Consider the following 22,250-nt stretch of genomic DNA (forward strand, 5'->3'; position numbering starts at 1 on the left):
ACCTTTTTTATTGGACATAACTTAATACATTTCTTGATTAGCTTTCGAAGGTTGCCCTTCTTCGTCAGATCGGAAATAAGCAAATGTGCTAGCTGACAGTGTATATAAGTGAAAACCTTCAAGCATTACTATGACAGTCTGACAGGGTGGGAGGATGGGGGTGGGTCGGAGGTATGCATGGGGACATCAAAGCATATCACCTATCCACACCCATATCACCTATCCACACCCATCCTGTTAGAATATCAATGATATGCTTTGATGTCCTTATGCATACCTCCTACCCACCCCCATCCTCCCACCCTGCCAGACTGTCATAGTAATGCTTGAATGTTTTCACTTATATACACTGTCAGCTAGCACATTTGCTTATTTCCGATCTGACGAAGAAGGGCAACCTTCGAAAGCTAATCAAGAAATGTATTAAGTTATGTCCAATAAAAAAGGTATCATCTTAAATTCTGTACAAATTGTGTGGCATAAGTCACATTCACAGTACTGTGTTCTAGGCTTTACTTGGCTCTCCATTAAAGTTTAACCCTTTCTGGTTCCCTTGCATTATGTATCTGGTGCTGATTTTTCTGGAGTTTGTGTGGTGTTCTTGGCATGGGCTTTTATACAGATGGAACCACTTTTTGTGGAAAGTCTGGCTTAATGGTCAACACTGAAGTACATTCTGATATGCTTATGGAAGAGAATTTCCCTGTCTACAAATCCAACTGCTACAGTCTGAACTTCTGCATTGTACCACTCTGTCTAATAAAGGCACCGAGTATTTACTCTGAGCAAACACTCTTCACCCTACCTTCACTGTTTCTGTCATTAGGGTACAAACTCTGACATAATTTCATTTTATTTACAAAATTAGTTCCTGAGGTACAATATTACATGGCAAAATATTCACATTATATTAGCAGTGAGGTTGCATTATTACTACTTTCCAATTCCTTTCAGAGTTGATACATTTTACAGTCCACAAGCTCAAAGCAGTGTCTACCAACAGTAAAAATGTGTGTATCTATATATACATATGTATAGACATACAGTGCACCATTCAAATCAAATACTGATCAGATCTTTCACACGCCTAAGATGTCCCTTGCAGCATCTTAGAATGCTGACAGCTAATATACAGGGGAACAAATGTTAACAGAGGATTTTGGGCAGAAGTGATATTGCTAACTTACTTAAGAACATCAGAATAGCCATACTGGATCAGACCAATAGTCCATCTAGCCCAGCATCCTGTTTCCAACAGTGGCCAATCCAGGTCACAAGTACCTAGCAGAAACCCAAATAGTAGCAACATTGGTCCTAGGTCAAATAAAACGATGCTGCCTCACAGCACAGGAAGCACAATGCTGAGAATGACCTCAAGCTCTCTGACAGCAGTAATCAGTTACATTACAGGAACTGCTCTTGTAACCCTCCACTTCCTTCTAGATACTTCTCTGCCTTCAAGAGTTGGGAGGTTAACGTCAAGGTGGAGACACGAAAATCCAGCTGTCATCTAATTGTGGGGAAACTGCAAAGAATCCTATTTCTGTTCTAATTGTTTGTATGATAGTCTGAACCCCTCCGTGAAATGAAATCTAGGTCCTCGGACCTCTCAGTTCCTTTAAAAACTTTCAAGCACTCATCACCTTCTCCAGCAATAAGTGGATAGCCAGCGTCTCCCAGGACCTGCTCTGGACTCTAGCTGCATATGCTCTACCTTATGGACTATAACCAGATAATCCACTTGCATAATATGAAGTTGTCAGCTGTCATTCCTTAGAATTTTTGAAGGGCACAAAGGTCCTGGTCAGGAGAGAAGCAGACAGCCAGGTCAGTTGACTGCCATCACGTCACTGGACATGGCTCATTCGTATCTGGATTGGGTTATGGATGGAGACAGCCCTTAAGAGTATCAATATCCATATACAGCACCAGGACATTTCCTTTCTGAACAGGTTTATTCATTTAGTCTAAGTCAAGCAGCTTGTCCCACGTCATTCTGATATGCATAATTTATCCTTCTAATTTAACTAATTTACAAGCAGCAAAGGTTTATCTTACAAAGAAAAATGTTTTCAAGGCTTCTATAAAGTGCAGTTCTCCAGTTTAAGGCAAATCTATATAAAATATATCTGTACAACTTTATATCAGAGGTGGAGGATACATAGCTGTATCTCTAAAAGCAATGAGAATGTCACAACACGGAGGATTCATTTTTTTTCCCCTCTCATTTATAATCATTTCTTTGGAGCCCTCTCCTGCTCTAAATAATCCAGACTGAGCAGTGAGAAATGACTTCTACCCTCATTCCTGAGCAGGCAAAGCGCCCGAATTCATGAGTCTGTGGTCCCTTCTCCTTGCTCATGAGCTGTGAGGATAAAGTCAAATCATTTCAGATGGCAGACAGGTGTGTCAAATTTACTTTCCCTATAAGACATGAAAAGAGAAAGTTAGGGATCAGACTTCAGAACTTCCAAACATCAGAGCAGAAATAAAACACTTTTTCCAAATTTGAACTCTTGAAAGTCCAATCGTTATACAAAGTATCTATCAGAAGGAAGCAGTAAGAAATCAAATAAAATCAGCATTCACCATAGAAGTTATATCAACATACATCCAACTTAAGAGTCCTGAGGAAGGCCTTCGGGCTGAAACATGACTCATGTCGAGTCTTTGGATACTGAAATTAAAGGTGTTATTTTGGACATTGTCTGCTTCCCTTTCCTTTGTCACCCTTGTTCTGTTTCATCTGCGTATTCACAAGGGTCATTGTTCTTCTGCTTTCCTGCCGCTTACCGTGCTCCTGTCATCACAGCAGCATGACAAGACCAGTGGCTCACATTTCTTCTGCACTCAAGTTCAAAACTTCTCTATCATGAATTTAAAGTTACCTTCTGTAGCAAGTTTCAGCAAAGGCCAGCTAGCTGTTTTCTCTCTTTTCACTGTTGCCCAGAGATCTTACAGAAAATTTCGCTAATGGTGTAGGCTTAGGAGAGGCAGCTTGAATATTTTCACCTGTTAGGCAAAGATTTCAAATACAAGATTCCATCGTTAGTATTCCCCTCGTGATGTACCCTAACTATATCTGTGCATTCACATATAAACAGCTTATGGGCTATGTTTCATATGCAAATCTGTGTCCTTACAGATTTACATCGCTGCTCTGAAGTGCTTTGATCAGGTAACATTAATAATCCACTAATTCATTTATACACCATATTTACAGGTCTATACCACGTGAATCAGAGGATAAACAGCATATCTCATTACAGTAAATTGATATCAGAAATCCATCCTTGGTCTTTGGAATTAGATTTATCTGCTATAGCTACTAGATCCTGTCATTAGCAAGCTCCGTTCACCATACACAGCTGCTTATAGCTCTTATTTGGTACATCATTTCATACTAACTGGAGACAAAATCATCAAAAACCCCATATACAAAGTAAGGAGAAATTAGGTCTTACCTGCTAATTTTCTTTCCATTAGTCCTTTACACTAGTCCAGAACTTGTGGGTTTAGTCATGTTCATCAACAAGCAGGTGGAGATAGAGAAAACAGAAGTGAGCTGAAGCATATAACCCTAGTCTGCTAGCTGAGCCCTTCAGGAACTGTTAGACAACAAGACTCGAGCAACCAATTAACAACCAAGAACCAAAATTTGCTTTGTTCTCCCCCCCCCCCCGCGTCAAACATCAACCTGCAAAAACCTGCAAGAAACTGATGCTACTGTTCAACCACAGAACAAGGTAGGCAGCTCAGAGTAAGGAAGTCTGTTCCTGCACACATCTGCTAAAATTACCAGAAGGGCTTCTGAAATAGCGTAAAGGACTAATGGAAAGAAAATTACCAAGACAGACCTAATTTCTACTTCCATATCATCCTTACGCTGTTCCAGAACTTGTAGGAATGTCCTAAAGCAGTCCCTACTAAGGCCCCTGGCATAGCCACCTGCAGGACTGAAGCCCCAAATGCGGCCTCAGACTAAGCCACCACATCCACCCTGTAATGACTGACAAAGGAATGGAGGGATGACCAGGTCGCTGCCCTGAAAATCTCAAATCGGTAAAAGAGATGCTGCCCCTGCCCATGACAGAGTGCATTCTCAGCTCAACACAAGTCGAAGAAATGGCCTCCTTCACCAATCGTGCAATCAAGGGTTTAAACGTCACCAGACCCTGTTTCTGCTTACTGAAGAGCACAAAGAAGCAATCCATTCTCCAAAACTCTCTGAAACAAGGGAAGGTCCACCAACTGGTTAATGTGAAATACCACCAAGATTACCTTAAGAAGAAAGGATGACTTGCTGTAATGAAACCCCTGCCTCAAAAAAGAAAACAGTGCCTGAATTCTGAAATGAGGCACGCCGAGATAATAATCATCAAGAAAATGTCTTCAATGTGAAGACCTTTAGGGAAGCTCGCTTCAGAGGTTCAAAGGGAGCCTTCTACAACACCCAAAGAACCAGATTGAAGTTCCAGTTCGTATGCCTCTGAGAAGAATGTGCTTGGCTCTTCCTTGCGAAATAGCCGCAGCACCTTGGGGACATCCTCCTCCTCAGATGGAAGCTCTCCATCCTCCCTGATGAAACACCAAAACAAACTGGGGGAAACCATGCTCCCAGGCCCTCCAGCCAAATCAGGAACCCCGGGACAAGGAAAAACAGTACCATGCAACTGCACAGGAAACTCCGAGGCTGTTACCACGCTCTCTCCATGTGGTGGTAAAATAGCCACCGTACCAGATTCATTCTGAAGCAAACTGCCAGATGCTGTAGTAGGGCAATCTGCAGGACGCTGTACAATGGGCAACAGCACACCCTTCTCTAGTCTTCCCTGACTTGCAGGAGGAGCAGCTTGACTGACTCTGCGGGAGCTGCCATCACCTCCCGAGAAGACTGCTTCTTCGACATGGAATTCCACATCGGCCTGCTAGGAGCCCCCCTCCAAGGGACTGCTGAAACTGCCCTGAGGATAGGAAAATAGAAGGGAGATTTACTGGCTCTCAATCACACCAACCCTTCTCACTGCACTGTGCTGAACATACAGCTGCCTCCAATGAACGGCCAACATTTTTTTGCCAGTTTCAGGAACTAGCTGTTGAGCCTTGCCTCACAGACCAACGAAAGGCAGGAGGACACAGGCTGCAGGACTCAAACCTCTGAAGACGACCCTTTGAAAAAAAAAAAAAAAAAAACAACGACTGCCTGGTAAGTTCAACTGGGAGCCAGTTGACCAACTGGACCTATCCAGAGCTTAGAACTGAGGTATGATCATCCACCTGCTGGAGACAGAAAATACTGGATGGGCTGAGTGAGCAGACTAGGATTATATGCTTCAGTTCACTTCTGTGTTCTCCTCCTCTACCTGCTGGTCGATGGACATGATTAACCCACAAGTTCTGGAATAGTGTAAGGATACAGAAATAAATATTTTCAGTGAATCAGAGATTGAGATAATCTTCAACATACCTTGGCACAGTATGTACAAAATTAAACCAATGGGGACATCACACTAAAAGAGTGAGGAAGGGTGGAAGTTAAGACTGTCTTTTTAATTCATTTCAGCACCCCCACCCCCATCCAGTTACATAAACATATTACCCATCCAAGCTTACTTCTTTTTCAATTTCTTCCAGTAAGATTATCCATTTGCAATAGATTAGGAAAAGGACAGCTTCCACACAGGGTCCTACCCAGTGGAATAAACTAGCAGATGAGGTGTGTCAGGAGACAAAATTATCTCTGCTTTTGCAAAGGAGTAAAGGCTTGGTCACAGCAGTTAGCTTTTGAGAAAAGACAGTACAGGAGGTTGAGAGTTTTGATTTTAGAGGCCAACTGAAACTAGCGGTTTTCGTTCCAGCCGAAACCAAATCGGCAGCTGAAATCTACTACTCTGCGTTGGCCGGGGCCAGAACCAAATTCATGGCCCTGCCCCCCCTGCTGCCACAAGCCCGTTCCCTCGAGCCTGCCCTCCCACCCACCCCCCAGCAGAAAAAACCATTCCCTCCCTGAGCCACCCACCAACTCTGCACCTCTCTCCCTTTCCTAAGGCCCTCCCCCAGGCCTACTTTTTAAAAGCCCTGGTGGTCTAATGGCCTCTTCGGGGTGTGAGCATCCAGCTGCCCGAGTTAAGAGAATGGAAGCAGAGACTGCTGCAGAAGATCGTGTTTATGTTTGCTTATATATCTTAATCTTGAGCTGAACATTTCTTAAATTTCTAATCAAAATGTTAAATGGTATCTCTCTTTTTTATTAACTATTATTATTTTTTTGTATAATTATATATTTTTACTTTCATATGTTTATTCTTTCAAGCAGAGAAAAGACCTCATAAGTCCTAGCTGGGCGTTACTATATTTCATGTGATATGACGCCAGCTTTCTTTGGACTCCGTTTTAATCCTTGGTCTTGAAAAACTCTGCTCATTTATTATTCAATATCAAACGTCTATTTTTCAATATCAGACATTGGAAACAGTATTTATTGTTACTTAGCTTTTTAATCTTGCCCTGAAAAGCTAAGTAACAATAAATACTGTTTCCAATGTCTGATATTGAAAAATAGACGTTTGATATTGAATAATAAATGAGCAGAGTTTTTCAAGACCAAGGATTAAAACGGAGTCCAAAGAAAGCTGGCGTCATATCACATGAAATATAGTAACGCCCAGCTAGGACTTATGAGGTCTTTTCTCTGCTTGAAAGAATAAACATATGAAAGTAAAAATATATAATTATACAAAAAAATAATAATAGTTAATAAAAAAGAGAGATACCATTTAACATTTTGATTAGAAATTTAAGAAATGTTCAGCTCAAGATTACTATTGTAGAGAGTTTTTTTGCTGAAATTATGTCCAATTAGATTTTTTGCTTATATATCTTAACATTTGCTATACCGCCTTTGGTGCTAACTTGCAGATCCAAGATGTTTATAATCCAAAAAAAACCCAAAAAACAAAATTAGAAGTAAAGAAAAGGAACTACAAATAGGAAAGAACAGCCATACACCCAGAACCAAACATAAGAATAAAATAACCAGTAATAAAAGGTAGAGAAAAAGGAAGTACAAATCCAGTGACTATTTGACGGTCACTCACCAAAATCGAGTCAAAAGCAGAGGGATCGTGAGGGAGGACAAGTAAAGAGGCAACCCTATCCTAAAATGCCTTAAAGGTTAAGTGTGAGAGCTTTAAATATCCGTTGTTCTACTGGAAGCCAATGACAATTGTGAAGTAAAGAAGAAACAAGGTTATGTCGAATGGCATGGAACAGAAAATTTGTTCAAATGAGAGACGGCAACCTATGGGGGCCCCTTTACTATGTTGTTGTAAAAGGAGGGCTGTTTTTGCCATGTGTCTGCCGAGGCACTTTTACTGCAGAGGGTAAAAAGGCTGAAGGAAAAAAAAAAAAAAAAAAAAGACATGGCCATGTGGTAAGATTGCTCTTACCGTACGGCCATGCGGGAGGGAGTACTTACTGCCACCCACTGAGGTAGCGGTAAGGGCTCCCGCGCTAACCCAGTGGTAATTGGGTAGCACACAGCGAAACCCAATTACCGCTGGGTAACTCCCTGCGGAAATATTTTTTGATTTCCGCTAGCGCCGGAAACATTTTTTTTTGAGTATTTCCGCTAGCGCCGGAAACGACATGCGCTGGGGGTGGAACTACTGCCAGTGCCCACGTTGGGCAGGTGGTAGCTCCAGATTGGCGTGTGATAAGCCCGCCATTTACTTACCGTCGCTTAGTAAAAGGACTCCCAAGTAAACTATATTGCAATAATCCAATCTGGAAGTCAGCAGGGACAGAACTAAGTGAAAGGTATCCCGACTGAACTACTGCTGGATTGAACGCAACTGCCGCAAGTATAACGAGACCAGACTTACACACATTACATATCTGAGCAGCAAAAGAAAGCTGAGAATCGAGAATGATGTCTAAGTATTGAAAAAGAGCCTGAAGGTTTAACCTCAGTTCCAAAAAAGGTCAAGGGACTACTCGGTAAATTACCTGTAAATCAACAAACTACTGTTTTTTTTTGTTTATTCAGGAAGAGTTTGTGATCAAACAGTCATTTAGAAACTAACATCCCGCAGGGCACTAATGGCAGAAAAGGGTTAGTAGGAAAGAAGTAGATCATCTTTTATTACTTGGTGTGGATTTATGCAGCTGGCGATTCACCTCTATTAAGAAATCAAAACAAAAAAATGTCTGGTTCTATCCTTTACTTCACTACATCATGGCCTGGATAGTCACATCTCACCTGTCTCAGGATCACCAGCCTGCTTGTCACTTTCAGGTTTGCCCGTGAGGGCATTGATCTGCTGCAGTTTCTCTCTGAGCTTAGAGACTCGAGCCTCTATGTTCTGCATGAAGAAAATAAAAGTCAGATTTAACTGCAAAAATCTCCACATGCAATAACTACTTAAGCCCTGGGAAGACATGGACCTGTACACACTCACTTGCAGAATTTATATTTAAATCTTTTTATTAGAGAAGTGTCATAACAAATATAAACAAGTGATACACAGAGATTTAAAATTCCAACGGATTCTATTCATTGTGGATATCCTGAAAACCTGACTGGCAAGGAGGTACTCCAGGACAGACTTGGGAAATGCTCAGCTATCCTCACCTCAGTTGTTAAATAATGGGCAGTGAAACTAAAAACACAGCAGCTGTCTAACAAAAACAAGGTGAACTTATTTGTTGCAAACAGAACTAATTAATTTGGAAGGACTTCAACCAAAAATCCATTTTATGTATTGCCAAATAAGCAAAGCAAATTCTGGATATATTCTTGATTTGTTTCTGTGTTCAGGATTTATCCAAAATAATGTTCAATTGCTGCTGACAAACTATAAAAGGTGAAATTTGTTAATAAAACTAGAGAATTTCACAGAAATATAACACACCGAATCTACTCATTTCCATAGTAGCCTGAAAGAACTAAATCGAATCAAATCGATCAATTCATCTGAGTGAATCAAAAAGTGTTTCACTGACTCTGACAGCACTACTAAATACAAAAAAGCCCCTAGTTCCCCCTCCCAATCCCAATTTTCACCATGAGACACCAAGGACAGCTCAAGCCGTGCATCCAAAAGAAATTTCAATTGCTCTGGTTCAAAGACCACACATCTTACTACGTTTGCACAGAAAACGTAGCTGAAAAGTTCCACCTCAAGACAGAACGTGCTGCCTCATTCAAAAATTTTCCTGCCTTCTCATGTGGTCTTGGCCAAATCAGCAAAAATCCATCAATCTTTTGTCCAATGAACAGAGCAGATCTAATGCACAAAAACAAATGTTAACACATGATGCCTATCCTGAAGAAATATAAATGTCACTATTAGGGTAGCCCGACGATGAACTTCAACATCAGATAACCTCACTTCTAACACATCACTGTGCTGCCTCCAGAATCCTCCAGTGGAGGAAGTAAATTTAGAGAAAATGAATTGAAAGCGGGTATAATTTCAAAGAATGTCTCTTACCTTAGTATTAATGCTGTCCAGGCCCGTTTCATTGCTGATACCCAGTCTCTGAAAGGAACTCCCATTATCCATCTAAATCAGAAAGAAATGTGGCTGCATTAATAAGGCAGTGTACAGTCTTACATAGTAACATAGTAGATGACGGCAGAAAAAGACCTGCACGGTCCATCCAGTCTGCCCAACAAGATAACTCATATTTGCTGCTTTTTGTGTATACCCTACTTTGATTTGTACCTGTGCTCTTCAGGGCACAGACCGTATAAGTCTGCCCAGCACTATCCCCGCCTCCCAACCACCAACCCCGGCACAGACCGTATAAGTCTGCCCAGCACTATCCTCACCTCCCAACCACCAGCCCTGCCTCCCAACCACCGGCTCTGGCACAGACCGTACAAGTCTGTCCAGCACTATCCCCGCCTCCCAACCACCAGTCCCGCACAGACCGTATAAGTCTGCCCAGCACTATCCCCGCCTCGCCTCCCAATCTTGACTAAGCGCCTGAGGGTCCATTCCTTCGGCACAGGATTCCTTTATGCTTATCCCACGCATGTTTGAATTACTTTATGTCCATATGGTGTTGGTTTTCCAGAGCTTGATCAGGTGGACATGGCCGACAATAGCCGGCCAAGTCAGATTCTTAGGAATTCTGTTGGACTCTACACTTAACATTCCAACATCGTATGATATAGGGCAAACAACTTGCATTTTACAAATAAAGAACATTGAGAAGACTAAAGCCATTTCTAGAAGGTATGTGCACAATTTTGCAACACTTGCAACCTCTTTGGATTACCATGTCTTGTACATAAGAGTTGTCAAACTCTTCATTAAAGACTTGCAATTTGCCCAAAATGCTCCTGCAGGAAGATTACATGGTTACATTACCAGGCTCTCCCCTGTTGGAAAATGCTTTGACAGTGTATCATTAGGATCCCAGGATGACTCCCTCCTTGGCCCAGACTCCTAAGGCACTGACAGATAGCAAAATTTTGTCTTTTTTTTTGTTTGTTTTGTTACATTTGTACCCCGCGCTTTCCCACTCATGGCAGGCTCAATGCGGCTTACATGAGGCAATGGAGGGTTAAGTGACTTGCCCAGAGTCACAAGGAGCTGCCTGTGCCTGAAGTGGGAATTGAACTCAGTTCCTCAGGACCAAAGTCCACCACCCTAACCACTAGGCCACTCCTCCACGCCACTCCCGTCTTCCACTGTTCCCACATTATGGAAGTCTTTCCTTCTTTAGGAAAGCTTTTATTTATATTAATGTAGCTATTGAGCCCGATACAGGTCATACATATTGTACAAAAAGTATGTTAGGTATTGATTTTGCTCGTTATTGCATGGCCTGACAATAGATGGCACCAGGTGACCATGACGACAAGAAATTTGCCTCTGGCACTCTGGATTTGTGTGCCCCCTTTTCTTTTTGTGGCTGTAGCCTCTGCTGCAACCAGCGCTGGACTTGTAACTTCCTGCCCTGTGCACCATGTGGTTCTATGCTGGTTAAAGTCTCACCACAGAAGTGAGAGAGCTCCTGCATTAAACAGCTCAGATTTATACAGACCCATGGGTGCATGGAACAGAAGGTCCTCCTCCCAGGGGGCAGCCATGGAAAGCAGGTTAAGAGGACTAGCTGCCTTGCTGGGCTATGGATATAGGCAGGTGGCTGACAAGGGTTAGCTGGTGTCTGATTTAAAGGAGGAGAGAGATGGTAAGATAGTAGAAGACTAGTGAGAAGGAATGGGCTGAAAGAGCAAGAGAATGTGAGAGAAACTGGGTAAGGAGGGGGCTTGCTGGCTGTGTATTTCTGCCAGTAGGATTGATGGGTGCAATAAGGGGCTGGATTTACTCTGCTTTCTTTTCCCTTGGATAAGAAATGGGAAAATCTAAAGGAGCGACAGTAGACCTTAGAAAAGTTCCCTGGAGCAGTTGTTAGTGGGTACAGTGGACTTCAGGCAGGTGGACCCAGGGCCCCCCCCCCACTTGTGCTGCTAATGGGAGCCCTCCAAATCACCCCCAAAACCCACATCTAGGTGCCCCCCTTCACCCATAAGTGCTATGGTAATGGTGTGGAGTTGTGGACAGTGGGGTTTTTTTTTTTTTTTTGGGGGGGGGGGGGGGGGGGGATTTGGGGAGCTCAGCACCCAAGGTAAGGGAGCTATGGACTTGGGAGGTATTTTAATGTTTTGTTTTTTTAACTTTTTACAAGTGCCTCCTAGGGTGTCCGGTTGGTGTCCTGGCATGTGAGGGGGACCAGTGCACTACGAATCCTTGCCCCTCCCACGACCAAATGCCTTGGAGTTGTTCGTTTTTGAGCTGGGCGGCTTCGGTTTCCATTATCGCTGAAAACCGATACCGCCCATCTCAAATCCGATGCATTTGCCTGGCACCAACCGTATTATCGAAACAAAAGATGGACGCCCATCTTTTTTTAAAATACGGTCTGTCCCGCCCCTTCGCGGACCCGTCCTCAGAAGTCGTCCATGGAGATGGGCGTCCGCGTTCGATTATGCCCCTCAAAGTAACATAAGTGACAGCAGATAAAGACCTGAATGGTCCATCCAGTCTGCCTAACAGTCACACTCATTATCAATTCATGATTAAAATCAATAATGAATGTGATATTATATACTTTATCACGAGTCTTTCTTTGGTGTTTTTGGGACACAAACCATAGAGGTCCGCCCGACTCTGTCCTCATGTACCACCTACTAGAGTTGCCGTCAAAACCAACTCCAGCCTATCCAAATACGTCTGTCATTTGTGGGACCTACTGTCCTCGGTTCCAGATGCTGAAGTTGGCATTGAAGCCCTTTCCAGCCTATCTTAAACTTTTTATTTTTGATTTATACCATCTATTTTCTAAATAGGAGTTCCTGTGTTCATCCCATGCCTTTTTGAATGTAGTCACATTTTTGTCTCTACCACCTCCCTTGGAAAGTCATTCCAAGCATTGACTACGCTCTCCGTGAAAGAATTTCCTGACATTACTCCTACCACCCTGCAACCTCAGTTCATGTCCTCTAGTTTTACCATTTCCCCTTCTCTAGAAAAGATTTGTTCCTATATTAATACCTTTCAAGTATTTAAATGTCTGTATCATATCTCCCCTGTCCCTTCTTTCCTCTAGGCCCCTGATGGCGAACCTATGACACGCGTGTCAGCACTGACACGCGTAGCCATTTTCGATGACACGCGCTGCCGCCGCAGTGTGGTCCGCCCTCCCTCCTCACTCCCGGAAACTAACCTTAAAGCCTCCTTTCACGTCGCAGCAAGCAGCAGCAGGGCAGGCCACTCCTTCCTTCCGTGTCCTGACCTCGCCCGACGTAACGTCCGCGAGGGCGGAGCACAGAAGGAAGGAGGAGAGGTCTGCCCTGCTGCTGCTTGCTGCAACGTGAAAGGAGGCTTTAAAGGTTAGTTCCGGGCCCGGTAGCGGGTGGAGGGGGGGCGGTCCTAGTAGCAGTGATTTTTCTTGAAGTGACACACCACCCGAGTTATGCTTGGTTTTTTTGGTGAATTTTGACACACCAAGCTCAAAAGGTTGCCCATCACTGCTCTAGGCTATACATATTCACGTCTTCCAGTTTCTTCTCATGCGTATTCTTCTCTGTTCCTCTTCTTGAGTTTTCCTGTATTTCTTTTGCCCTTATTACCTCAGCCACTTGTTTGGAGAACCATATCAGTTTCCTTTTTTCTTGCTTTTATTTGCTCTCCTTATGTATAAAGGTCAGTAGCTATTTTAATAGCTCCTTTCAGTCTGGATCACAGTATTTCCACTTCTAGTGATATACATCATGAAATAAAAATTTTCTATACCGTCCGAATCCAATAAAATTCAGAATTGTTTACAACACACTAAATATAATGAAATCACAACCCAAAATGTAGTCAAATATGACATAATTTAAAGGTATAATCAAGTATAATAAAATTGTGACAATACCCATTCCAATGCTAACCAGAGGCAGGGATAAAACTAACGCCCACCTCTATCTTAACTAGGGGGGGGGGGGGGGGGGGGGGGGGGGGGCTCCAAGCTTGCAGTAAACTCCCAAAGGACACCTCAATAGGTGTACTTTTTAAAAACCAAAATGTCCTCATGACTTGCTACAGTAATTAACAGAATCAAAGTCTGGAACATCGACTCGGTACAGTCTGAAAACAGTTTGCCTGTAGGAGAACAGCATCTCTCTCCCCTTCCTTTCAACTGAGGCATAGCTAACTTGGTCTGTTAGCATTTACAAGCATAAAATGACCCAATATAGGACTATCAGAGGGTCTAAAATTTAAGAGGAGCCAGGTTGAATACTTGCATTCATCCAAGCTCTGGGAGAACCATGCTATTCATTACCCGATTTGGCAATAAAATGAGAAATCTGATTTAAGTATAAGGGGAAATATTCAGGAAAGGAGTTACTTACTGCACCAATGGTCAGGTTCTCTCGTCTGTCTGTTTTATTTCCGCTCAGAGTATTTTCTAACCGGGAGACTCTCTGGCTTAGACTGGTGATGGCAGCATCCGCATTCTGATGAACCAGATCATTCTGTTTCTGGAATTGCACTAGAGTAGCATTTATGTCATCTAATGTGATATGAAGGGACAGAATATCCTGCAAGAAAAAGCAGAAGATTCACAGCTCTGCGAAGTCAATATCAAAAGTAACCAATCAAGCAAGCACTTACATAGAGAAATAACTGGCAGAGCAATGAACAATCAGAGAATACTTTAACTAGTACTGTTCCACAAAAATGAAGCAAAGCTATTTTGTTTTGGGGATGCAATAATTGGACCAACATTGTATCAATAGTGTTGCAGAATTCTTCCCCTGCCAGAGCACTTACTACTACCACTATTTAGCATTTTTATAGCGCTACAAGGTGTACGCAGCGCTGCACAAACATAGAAGAAAGACAGTCCCTGCTCAAAGAGCTTACAATCTAATAGCAAGAAATAAAGTAAGCAAATCAAATCAATGTGTACAGGAAGGAGGAGAGGAGGGTAGGTGGAGGCGAGTGGTTACAAGTCAAAAGCAATGTTAAAGTGGTGGGCTTTCAGTCTAGATTTAAAGGTGGCCAAGGATGGGGCAAGACGTAGGGGCTCAGGAAGTTTATTCCAGGCGTAGGGTGCTGCGAGACAGAAGGTGCGAAGTCTAGAGTTGGCAGTAGTGGAGAAGGGAACAGATAAGAAGGATTTATCCATGGAGCGGAGTGCACGGGAAGGGGTGTAGGGAAGGACGAGTGTGGAGAGATACTGGGGAGCAGCAGAGTGAGTACATTTATAGGTTAGTAGAAGAAGTTTGAACAGGATGCGAAAACGGATAGGGAGCCAGTGAAGGGTCTTGAGGAGAGGGGTAGTATGAGTAAAGCGACCCTGGCGGAAGATGAGACGGACAGCAGAGTTTTGAACCAACTGGAGAGGGGAGAGGTGACTAAGTGGGAGGCCAGCAAGAAGCAGTTGCAGTCTTCCTCTCAAAGGATGCCAATGAAGGAGCCACCAAGGTATGAAACAGCCCTTCTGTCCAGATTCTAGGTGAAGAGATGCAGCCTGTAGAACTATGCACAGCTTCTAGCAAAAGGAAACTAGGTCAGATCACTTTAGGCTGCATGTGGAAAAGGGACCTGTAGCTGGAGTGGAGGAGTAGCCTAGTGGTTAGTGCAGTGGACTTTGATCATGGGGAACTGAGTTCGATTCCCACTGCAGCTCCTTGTGACTCTGGGCAAGTCACTTAACCCTCCATTGCCCCTGGTACAAAATAAGTACCTGAATATATGTAAACCGCTTTGAATGTAGTTGCAAAAAACCTCAGAAAGACAGTATATCATTTCCCTTTCCCTACTGGAGATTCTAGATGGAATGTTGAAACTATTTGTAGATTCTACATGGAATGTTGCTACTATTGGAGATTCTACATGGAATGTTAATGTTGCTATTCCACTAGCAACATTCCATGTAGAAGCCTGCCCTTGCAGATCAGCAACGCGGCTGCGCAGGCTTCTGTTTCTGTGAGTCTGACGTCCTGCACGTACGTGCAGGACGTCAGACTCACAGAAACAGAAGCCTGCGCAGCCGCGTTGCTGATCTGCAAGGCAAGCTTCTACATGGAATGTTGCTAGTGGAGAAGTAGGTTAGTGGTTAGTGCAGTGGACTTTGATCCTGGGGATTTGGGTCCAATTCCCACTGCAGCTCCTTGTGACTCTGGGCAAGTCACTTAACCCTCCATTGCCCCTGGTACAAAATAAGTACCTGAATATACGTAAACCTCTTTGAATGTAGTTGCAAAAACCTCAGAAAGGCGGTATATCAAGTACAATTTCCCTTTCCCCCCTTTCCCTTTAGAATATTTGGAGAAAAAACAAAGGTTGCAGAAGGAGGGCAGAGGGAGAGAAAAGACAAGAAAGAACGAACAAAAGACAAAATGGAACAGCAAAACTCACCTCACAAAAGCCAGGGGCAGGTGTAAGTAATCATTCTTTATCATTTTAAAATTAGCTATACAAATTTCGTATAGCAAATGCTATGAAGTGTTTCCTTTAAATAATCAAGATTTTTCTTTTAGCAGAAAACAAATATGCCAGGTGTACTCTACAGTGTTTTACATATAGATAGAATTTATTTGCCTCTGGCCTGACACATATCAAAAAGGAAGAAAGAGAAGAATAGATAGTATTTTTTCTGTTTTAAACGTGGGTTCCAGATACTGCCTAACTCAGCATGTAGAATCAGTCCTTAATGGTATGCAGATTAAAATGTCCAAAGAGAAAATCATGTAACATCTAATACTAGTAAAAAAGCCCCGTTTCTAATGCAAATGAAACGGGGACTAGCAAGGTTTTCTTCAGAGTGTGCATGTGGGAGTGTGTGTCCCTGCCCTCTCTCCCTCCCCCTCCCCCCTCCAAGTCCAGTCCTTCAGTGTTAAGTTTCCTGCTGTTCTGTGTTTTTGTTAGAGAGAGTGAGGGCATCTCTCTCCCCTCCCCCCTCTGAGTCCTTCACTGTGTGAGATTTCGTGCTGTGCTGTTTTCCTTCACTCATGGGGAAACCGGATATCTCTGGCGCTTCACACTTCCGGCTGGAGGCTTCATAGAACGTTGGTCTTGCCTTTTATATATATATATAGATAAGAATGGGCCTAAACCAAGTGCAATCATCCCATCAAGTTCAATGATCCCTTAAAACGTACCTCTCAGAAAAAAAAAATTAAAAGGGGGACCTTAATGGCAAATCTGACACTTGTGAGCAGTTGATATACTCGAGACATCCTGATTTGTGCTATTGTCTATTTATACATTTAAAAAGTTTTAAACTTCTGCTAAATTCAACCATGTTTTTGTCAGATTTTATAACGGTACACATATGTGAGAAGACTTGGGAAGGCAACGTGCGATCTCCTATTCCTCAACCCCCCCTGCTCTGACTACCAGAAGCAGCTGTCTGCTTGCCAGAATCTGTCATATGTTAAACACTGGCCTTGAAAATGTCCCGACAGCCCCCGTGACAGGAATTGCACTGCCCAGAGGTGCTGCTATGATGGTCCGCTCAGTGGGAGCATCACTCAGCCATCTTCGATGGCACCGCTATCTTGCTGCTGCACACACCGCCAACTGCCATTATACTTCCAGGCAAGAAGCAGTTTCAACATCTAAGCTAGTCACTGGGATAAATCTGAGTGCCACTCCCAGCACAAACTGATCTACAGAAGTTGGGAATATTGCGACCTTCTCAGCACTGGCTCCTGAACCCGCAATTTTCGTGACACTTATTGTATTTTCTGTAAGTTTTCGGATTATTTATTCCGTTATTTTGTTATTGTCATCCGCATTGAACTATTTTTGGTATTGTGGAAAAGAAGAACCGTGTAGCACAGCATAGACTGTTCCTGTAGGGAACAGAGAAGGCCAGCTTTCAAAAGTCAAGGTGGAATGGAATCACAGTACAAGGACTAGCATTCCCATGCCAGCATAACATATCAAGAGATCTATTCTGTACAAAAGAAATCTACGTTTAATCTGGGACATCGCTTTTTTTTTTTTTTTTTAACTGGCTCCGACAGAAGAGTAATAATCCTATTGAGTCAAAGACATTATGATTACAGATTAAATATGGAAGTGTTATCCCTGAGCTTTGCCAGCTGTTGAAACTTGTGAAACTCATTATTTAGGTCTTTTGCTATTCTGGTCTGAAAGTTACTGTCTGGAAAGGAAGCCCGTAATAAGTTGAGAAGCTTCTCAAAAAGGTCCATACATACTTAGAAAAAAAGACACAACTAGATACACGAAGAAACTATCACCTAGCAAAATTGTCCATGCGGACTCATGACAAAGTTGGTGCTTTATGAACTGGAAAAAGCGCCAGCATGAAGAGTACCTGTCTGAAAGTCTCACTCTGGGTTTGGTTATTGAATCCAGGTGCCACTGTGGAAGATGGTGATCTTTCCTGTGCATTTTTACTTCCTTGTGTGACCAGCTCAGCCTGAAACAGCAAGAACAAGAAGAGAATAAGCTTTCGTATTCAGTAAACTTGCTATGATCAGAAACAGCTCATGCCAGTTAACTAACCGTGCCCTTTACATATATATGTCAGTATTCAGTAGCCATAGACGCAGTAACAGCTGTACAGTACTCCTTACTGAAGCAAACGTTTTTATGTTATATTCTTTGGGTGTTACAGCAAAATGCCCACAAGAACATTTGCTTAGAACGCCCTTTCAGGTTAAGAATAGCAGTGGCAGCACCACCAACACGGAGCTGGATAAAATGCTGAACTGTTTGCACAAATTCTTTTACAGAGGATCTGAAAACATGGTGCAGCAGAGCCAGCTGTCATGCCTGAAGCATAACCTACACTCTCTGCCCAGAGACAAAAAAAGGATTGAAAAAAAAAAAAAAAAGAACTGGAAAAAGTAAAAAAAAAAAAAAAATAAGGACCAGATTTAATAACTGTACAAAAAGGGCAAAATGTCCAGAAGAAAATATTTGGTCTTGCCTGCTAAATTTTCTGTCATTGAGTCCTACCAAGCCAGTTGAGGACACTACCTCTACCAGCAGATGGTGAAGCTAGCCACTGTTCAGTTTTACTTTAGTCTACTTTCAATTTTGTTCCAATCACCTAAAATACATTATAGCCAGTAAGGTAGGACCACACCCTCAGTATCTCCAGGAGACCCCAAAGGCTCCTGCATCAAACCAAGTGGAAAAAAACGGGAAAACCACAGCAGAACTCTGGACTGGTCAGGTAGGACTGAAGGGAACGAAAATTAGCAGGCAAGTCCAAATTTTTTCTTCCTTATCCACCAGATCAGTCCAGATGAATGAGATGTAACAAAGCAGTCCCTATATGGGTTGGGATAATGAAAAATGGGCTCTGAGTAGCCAGACCCCAACAGGTGGCCTCCTCAGTGAAAATATGCACCCCCATGCTTAGAAAAAGTAAGCCAACCACATAGCAGCCCCACATATTTCTGAGGGAGGCACCTTACAAACTGCCATACATGTTGTGTGATCTCTCAACTGTTTGGACACTGACTGCCACTCAAGTACCTAAGCTGAAGTGGGTGCACTATAAGTCATTTCTACACAACTCCCATTTTACTTTGTTCCGCCAGACAGGATGAAGAGTCTGACCACCCTACAAAATTCCTATCACTTTCCTGATCTGAAGAGCATGAACTTGATGCTTTGTATTTGATATTTCCTGTTGGAAACTTTGTGCCTGGGGATGGTGATCTCTATGAAGCACACCTTCCAATTTGGAAGGAGCACCAAATGGTTTTAAGGTTTGCAGTGTTGGGGTGCCATAAATCAATGCCAGGTTTGCCTTTGGTCTTACAATTGTCCCATGAATCCTCTCAAAAGTGGTGGTCACTGGCCTCAGAATAGTGCAAGAAAGGCATCCTGGTATACCCATATCCAGACTGCTGGGTCTTCAGACTATGGGTCGGAAAATTGTCTTCTTGGGTGGTGCAGATGTTGCACATCTTTACGAGGTGGTGGTTCAACTTTGCCAGGAGCAGGTTGGTTACCTATAAGACACAACCACGTCGCCTGCCCAGCGGAGAGAGAGAGGGCACTCAAGACAGCAAGAACCTGATAATATGCAGCAGACAGTGAGGCCGGGCAGCCTGCGTAGTCCCCAGCAGGAGGGTCCTGGTACAGCGGCCATTAAGAGGCTGTTCTTCATGGCTTCTGATCGGTGGAAGACAAACTGTCTTCCGCCGATCAGCAGCAAAAAAAACAGAAGGTTGCAACCTGCCAGGCATCCCACCTGGCACCTACTCCAAATTGCAAGGCAAGAGCGTCTGAAAGGAATAAATAAATAAAAATAGTACAAGTACTAAATAATCTTAAGGGCACTCGCCCTTGCCGGATCAGCGCCAAGGTGGCCGATGGCACAGAGAATTACTAGGTGAAAATGCCGCCATATGCTGAAGTCGAAGTCCACAAATGCAGTCGGGACAATGCCACAAGGGACTGAGAACAGGTCAGATGACCGGGAGTCTAAGGCTCCAGACACAGTATGGGTTCACCGCATTAGGAAGGTCATGCTGGGATGACAGATGTGCCCCAAAGGCAGCAGCAGCACACCACAAGATGCTCATGTGGACACAGGCCAATAGCTGATCTCACATCAGAGAAGAAAAAATGGCCTGCCCGGGAAGAAGGGGAAAAAAAAAAAAAAAAAGTCCAAGAAGCACAGAGCAGCAGCCAGCAAAACAAGGAACAATGCAATCCAGTACCTGAAGAGCTGCAAATATCCCTGCAAGCATAGGCACAAGCCAAAGGCTGCCAATGCAGCTGGGAAAGACCAGGCCAGGCAACCATGAGGAGACACTGCCCCCAAGAAAAGAGAACAGCCCACACCAGCATAGCCAAGGCCTCAGAAAGAGAAGTAAGCAACAGACTGAAAATGCAGATGGGCATAATAGCCTGGAGAAGGCCACCAAAGAGAAGGCTGCAAGGGCAGCCGAGAGTGACCTGGGAGCAGCAAGGTCCAGGCTTCTTCTGTGAAGGAATTCGCCATGTGAGAAGGCGCTGATACCCAAAACCACAAAAAACCTCAGTCAATCAAGGGAACTGGAACAGTACGTACCACAACAACCAGAAAGCTGTTAAGAGAAAAGAAAGATCAACTCATTACTGCAGCCTGTGACCAAAATGGCTGCCGCTGACTGAAGAGAGGTACTGTAATAAAGCACACCAAAATCGCTCCCAGGCTGACACAATGGTAGTCCAGAAAACTCAAGCAAACCCCCACACAGGCTGCTCAAAAAAAAAAAAAAATTGTGTACCACCACAGGTGCACTAACCCGAATAGAACCAAACCCGACAAAGGGGAAGAATGACAGTTCATACTCACAGTTTTGCCGGCCTTACCGGTACCGACAGGCCTTTTGACTCCAATCAGGTGGCTGAATCCAGAGAGCTGCAAGAGTGCAGGATGCCCCCTCTCCTCCAGAATGTCACGCAAGTACAAATCTGCTCTCTTCCGGCATTATTTTTTTTCCTCCAAGTTCGGTGAGGAGGAGGAAGGAAGTAGCGGGGGACATGGCACCGCCAGATGTACCCTAAGTTAAGCACCTCTACCAGCCTAGACATCCCCAAGCTCAAATGAACCAAGGAACTTGGAACAGGAGCCACAGAAGCAGGAGGAACCGTCCACCGCCTGCTGGAGATAGAGTATCAAACTGATCTCTGCCACACAGGACAGTATGCTCCTTAGTCAGTCAGCATTATCTGTCTCCCTGCTGATAATCATACCCCCACAAGTCTCTTGATTCTCTGGAATTTGCTGCTGCTGCTAAGGAAATTGCCTTTGAAAGCTAGTCAAAAAATGTATTAAATCAGGCCAATTAAAAAAAAAGGTACCATTTTATCATTTTTTTTCTCTCTTATTCATTATCTTTAAAAGTGGATTAACATGATTACCCATGTATTGAGAAAAGCCCCTAGGTACACCAGCATCCTTAAGAGTTTGAACCTTTCATCAGAGCCCTGTGGGTTGGTGCTTTTTTTATGTCACGAGGAAAAACTTGCAGGCACCAATTCAGGGCATTTTCGGTTGCCTTTCGAGATGTGAGGCAAAACCCTGGAAAAATGTTCTTTTTTTGTTTTTATCTTTACTTTCTGAGATATTTAATGAAGGGAGAGAGCAGATCAATACCTGCTTTGCCAAGCAGAAGAGCAATGGTCATACAGGAGAGGCCACTTGCACATGTCCAGAAAAAATTTCAGACTCTTATGGGCTTGGAGCAGATCTAACCTGGCGCCATCATGGATGACCTCAGGAAGGAGTAGCCCAATGGCTAGTGCAGTGGCCCGAGAACCAGGGGAACCGTGTTCAATTCCCACTACAGCTCATTGTGACTCTGGGCAAGTCACTACCTTCCAGTTCCCCAGGTACAAAATAAGTACCTGTATATAATACGTTGTCCACTTTGATTGTAACTACAGAAAAGCAATATAATCAAACACCATCCCCTTTCCCCCATGTGTGTGGCTGATTATATCCCAACTGTCCATGGAGATTAACCCTTATTCTAAACATGTACATAATTGAAGAAGTTTACATACGACATCATGCTGAAGTGTCTCCATTTTTGTCTTCTGCTCGTCTACGGCAGCCTGAAAGGTCTCCACATTTTGATGAACACTGGTTAGCGTACTGCCAATGGTGGCCACACTCTGAAAATATTACACATTAAAAAGGTCAGAATTTAATTTTATACCTCCCAGATCTCAGAATACACCAACTGCATTTAGAAG

The 22,250-nt window shown here is 43.4% G+C and overlaps 1 protein-coding gene across 1 annotated transcript in view; it reads right to left on the minus strand.

Moving 5' to 3' along the window:
• Positions 1–837: 837 nt before the first annotated feature.
• The window catches only part of EFCAB14 (EF-hand calcium binding domain 14), a 53,806-nt gene continuing 32,393 nt past the window's right edge, over positions 838–22,250 (minus strand). The window contains exons 5-11 of the mRNA XM_030206292.1: positions 22,059–22,169; positions 17,857–17,961; positions 13,916–14,104; positions 9,495–9,566; positions 8,261–8,363; positions 2,889–3,012; positions 838–2,424 (exon numbers count right to left, since the gene is read on the minus strand). Of these exons, the coding sequence (XP_030062152.1) occupies positions 2,918–3,012; positions 8,261–8,363; positions 9,495–9,566; positions 13,916–14,104; positions 17,857–17,961; positions 22,059–22,169 (675 nt within the window). The 3' untranslated portion in view covers positions 838–2,424; positions 2,889–2,917. The remainder of the gene's footprint in view (positions 2,425–2,888; positions 3,013–8,260; positions 8,364–9,494; positions 9,567–13,915; positions 14,105–17,856; positions 17,962–22,058; positions 22,170–22,250) is intronic.

The sequence above is a fragment of the Microcaecilia unicolor genome, chromosome 6, assembly GCF_901765095.1.
Source record: "Microcaecilia unicolor chromosome 6, aMicUni1.1, whole genome shotgun sequence".
NCBI classification, from domain to species: Eukaryota; Metazoa; Chordata; class Amphibia; order Gymnophiona; family Siphonopidae; genus Microcaecilia; species Microcaecilia unicolor.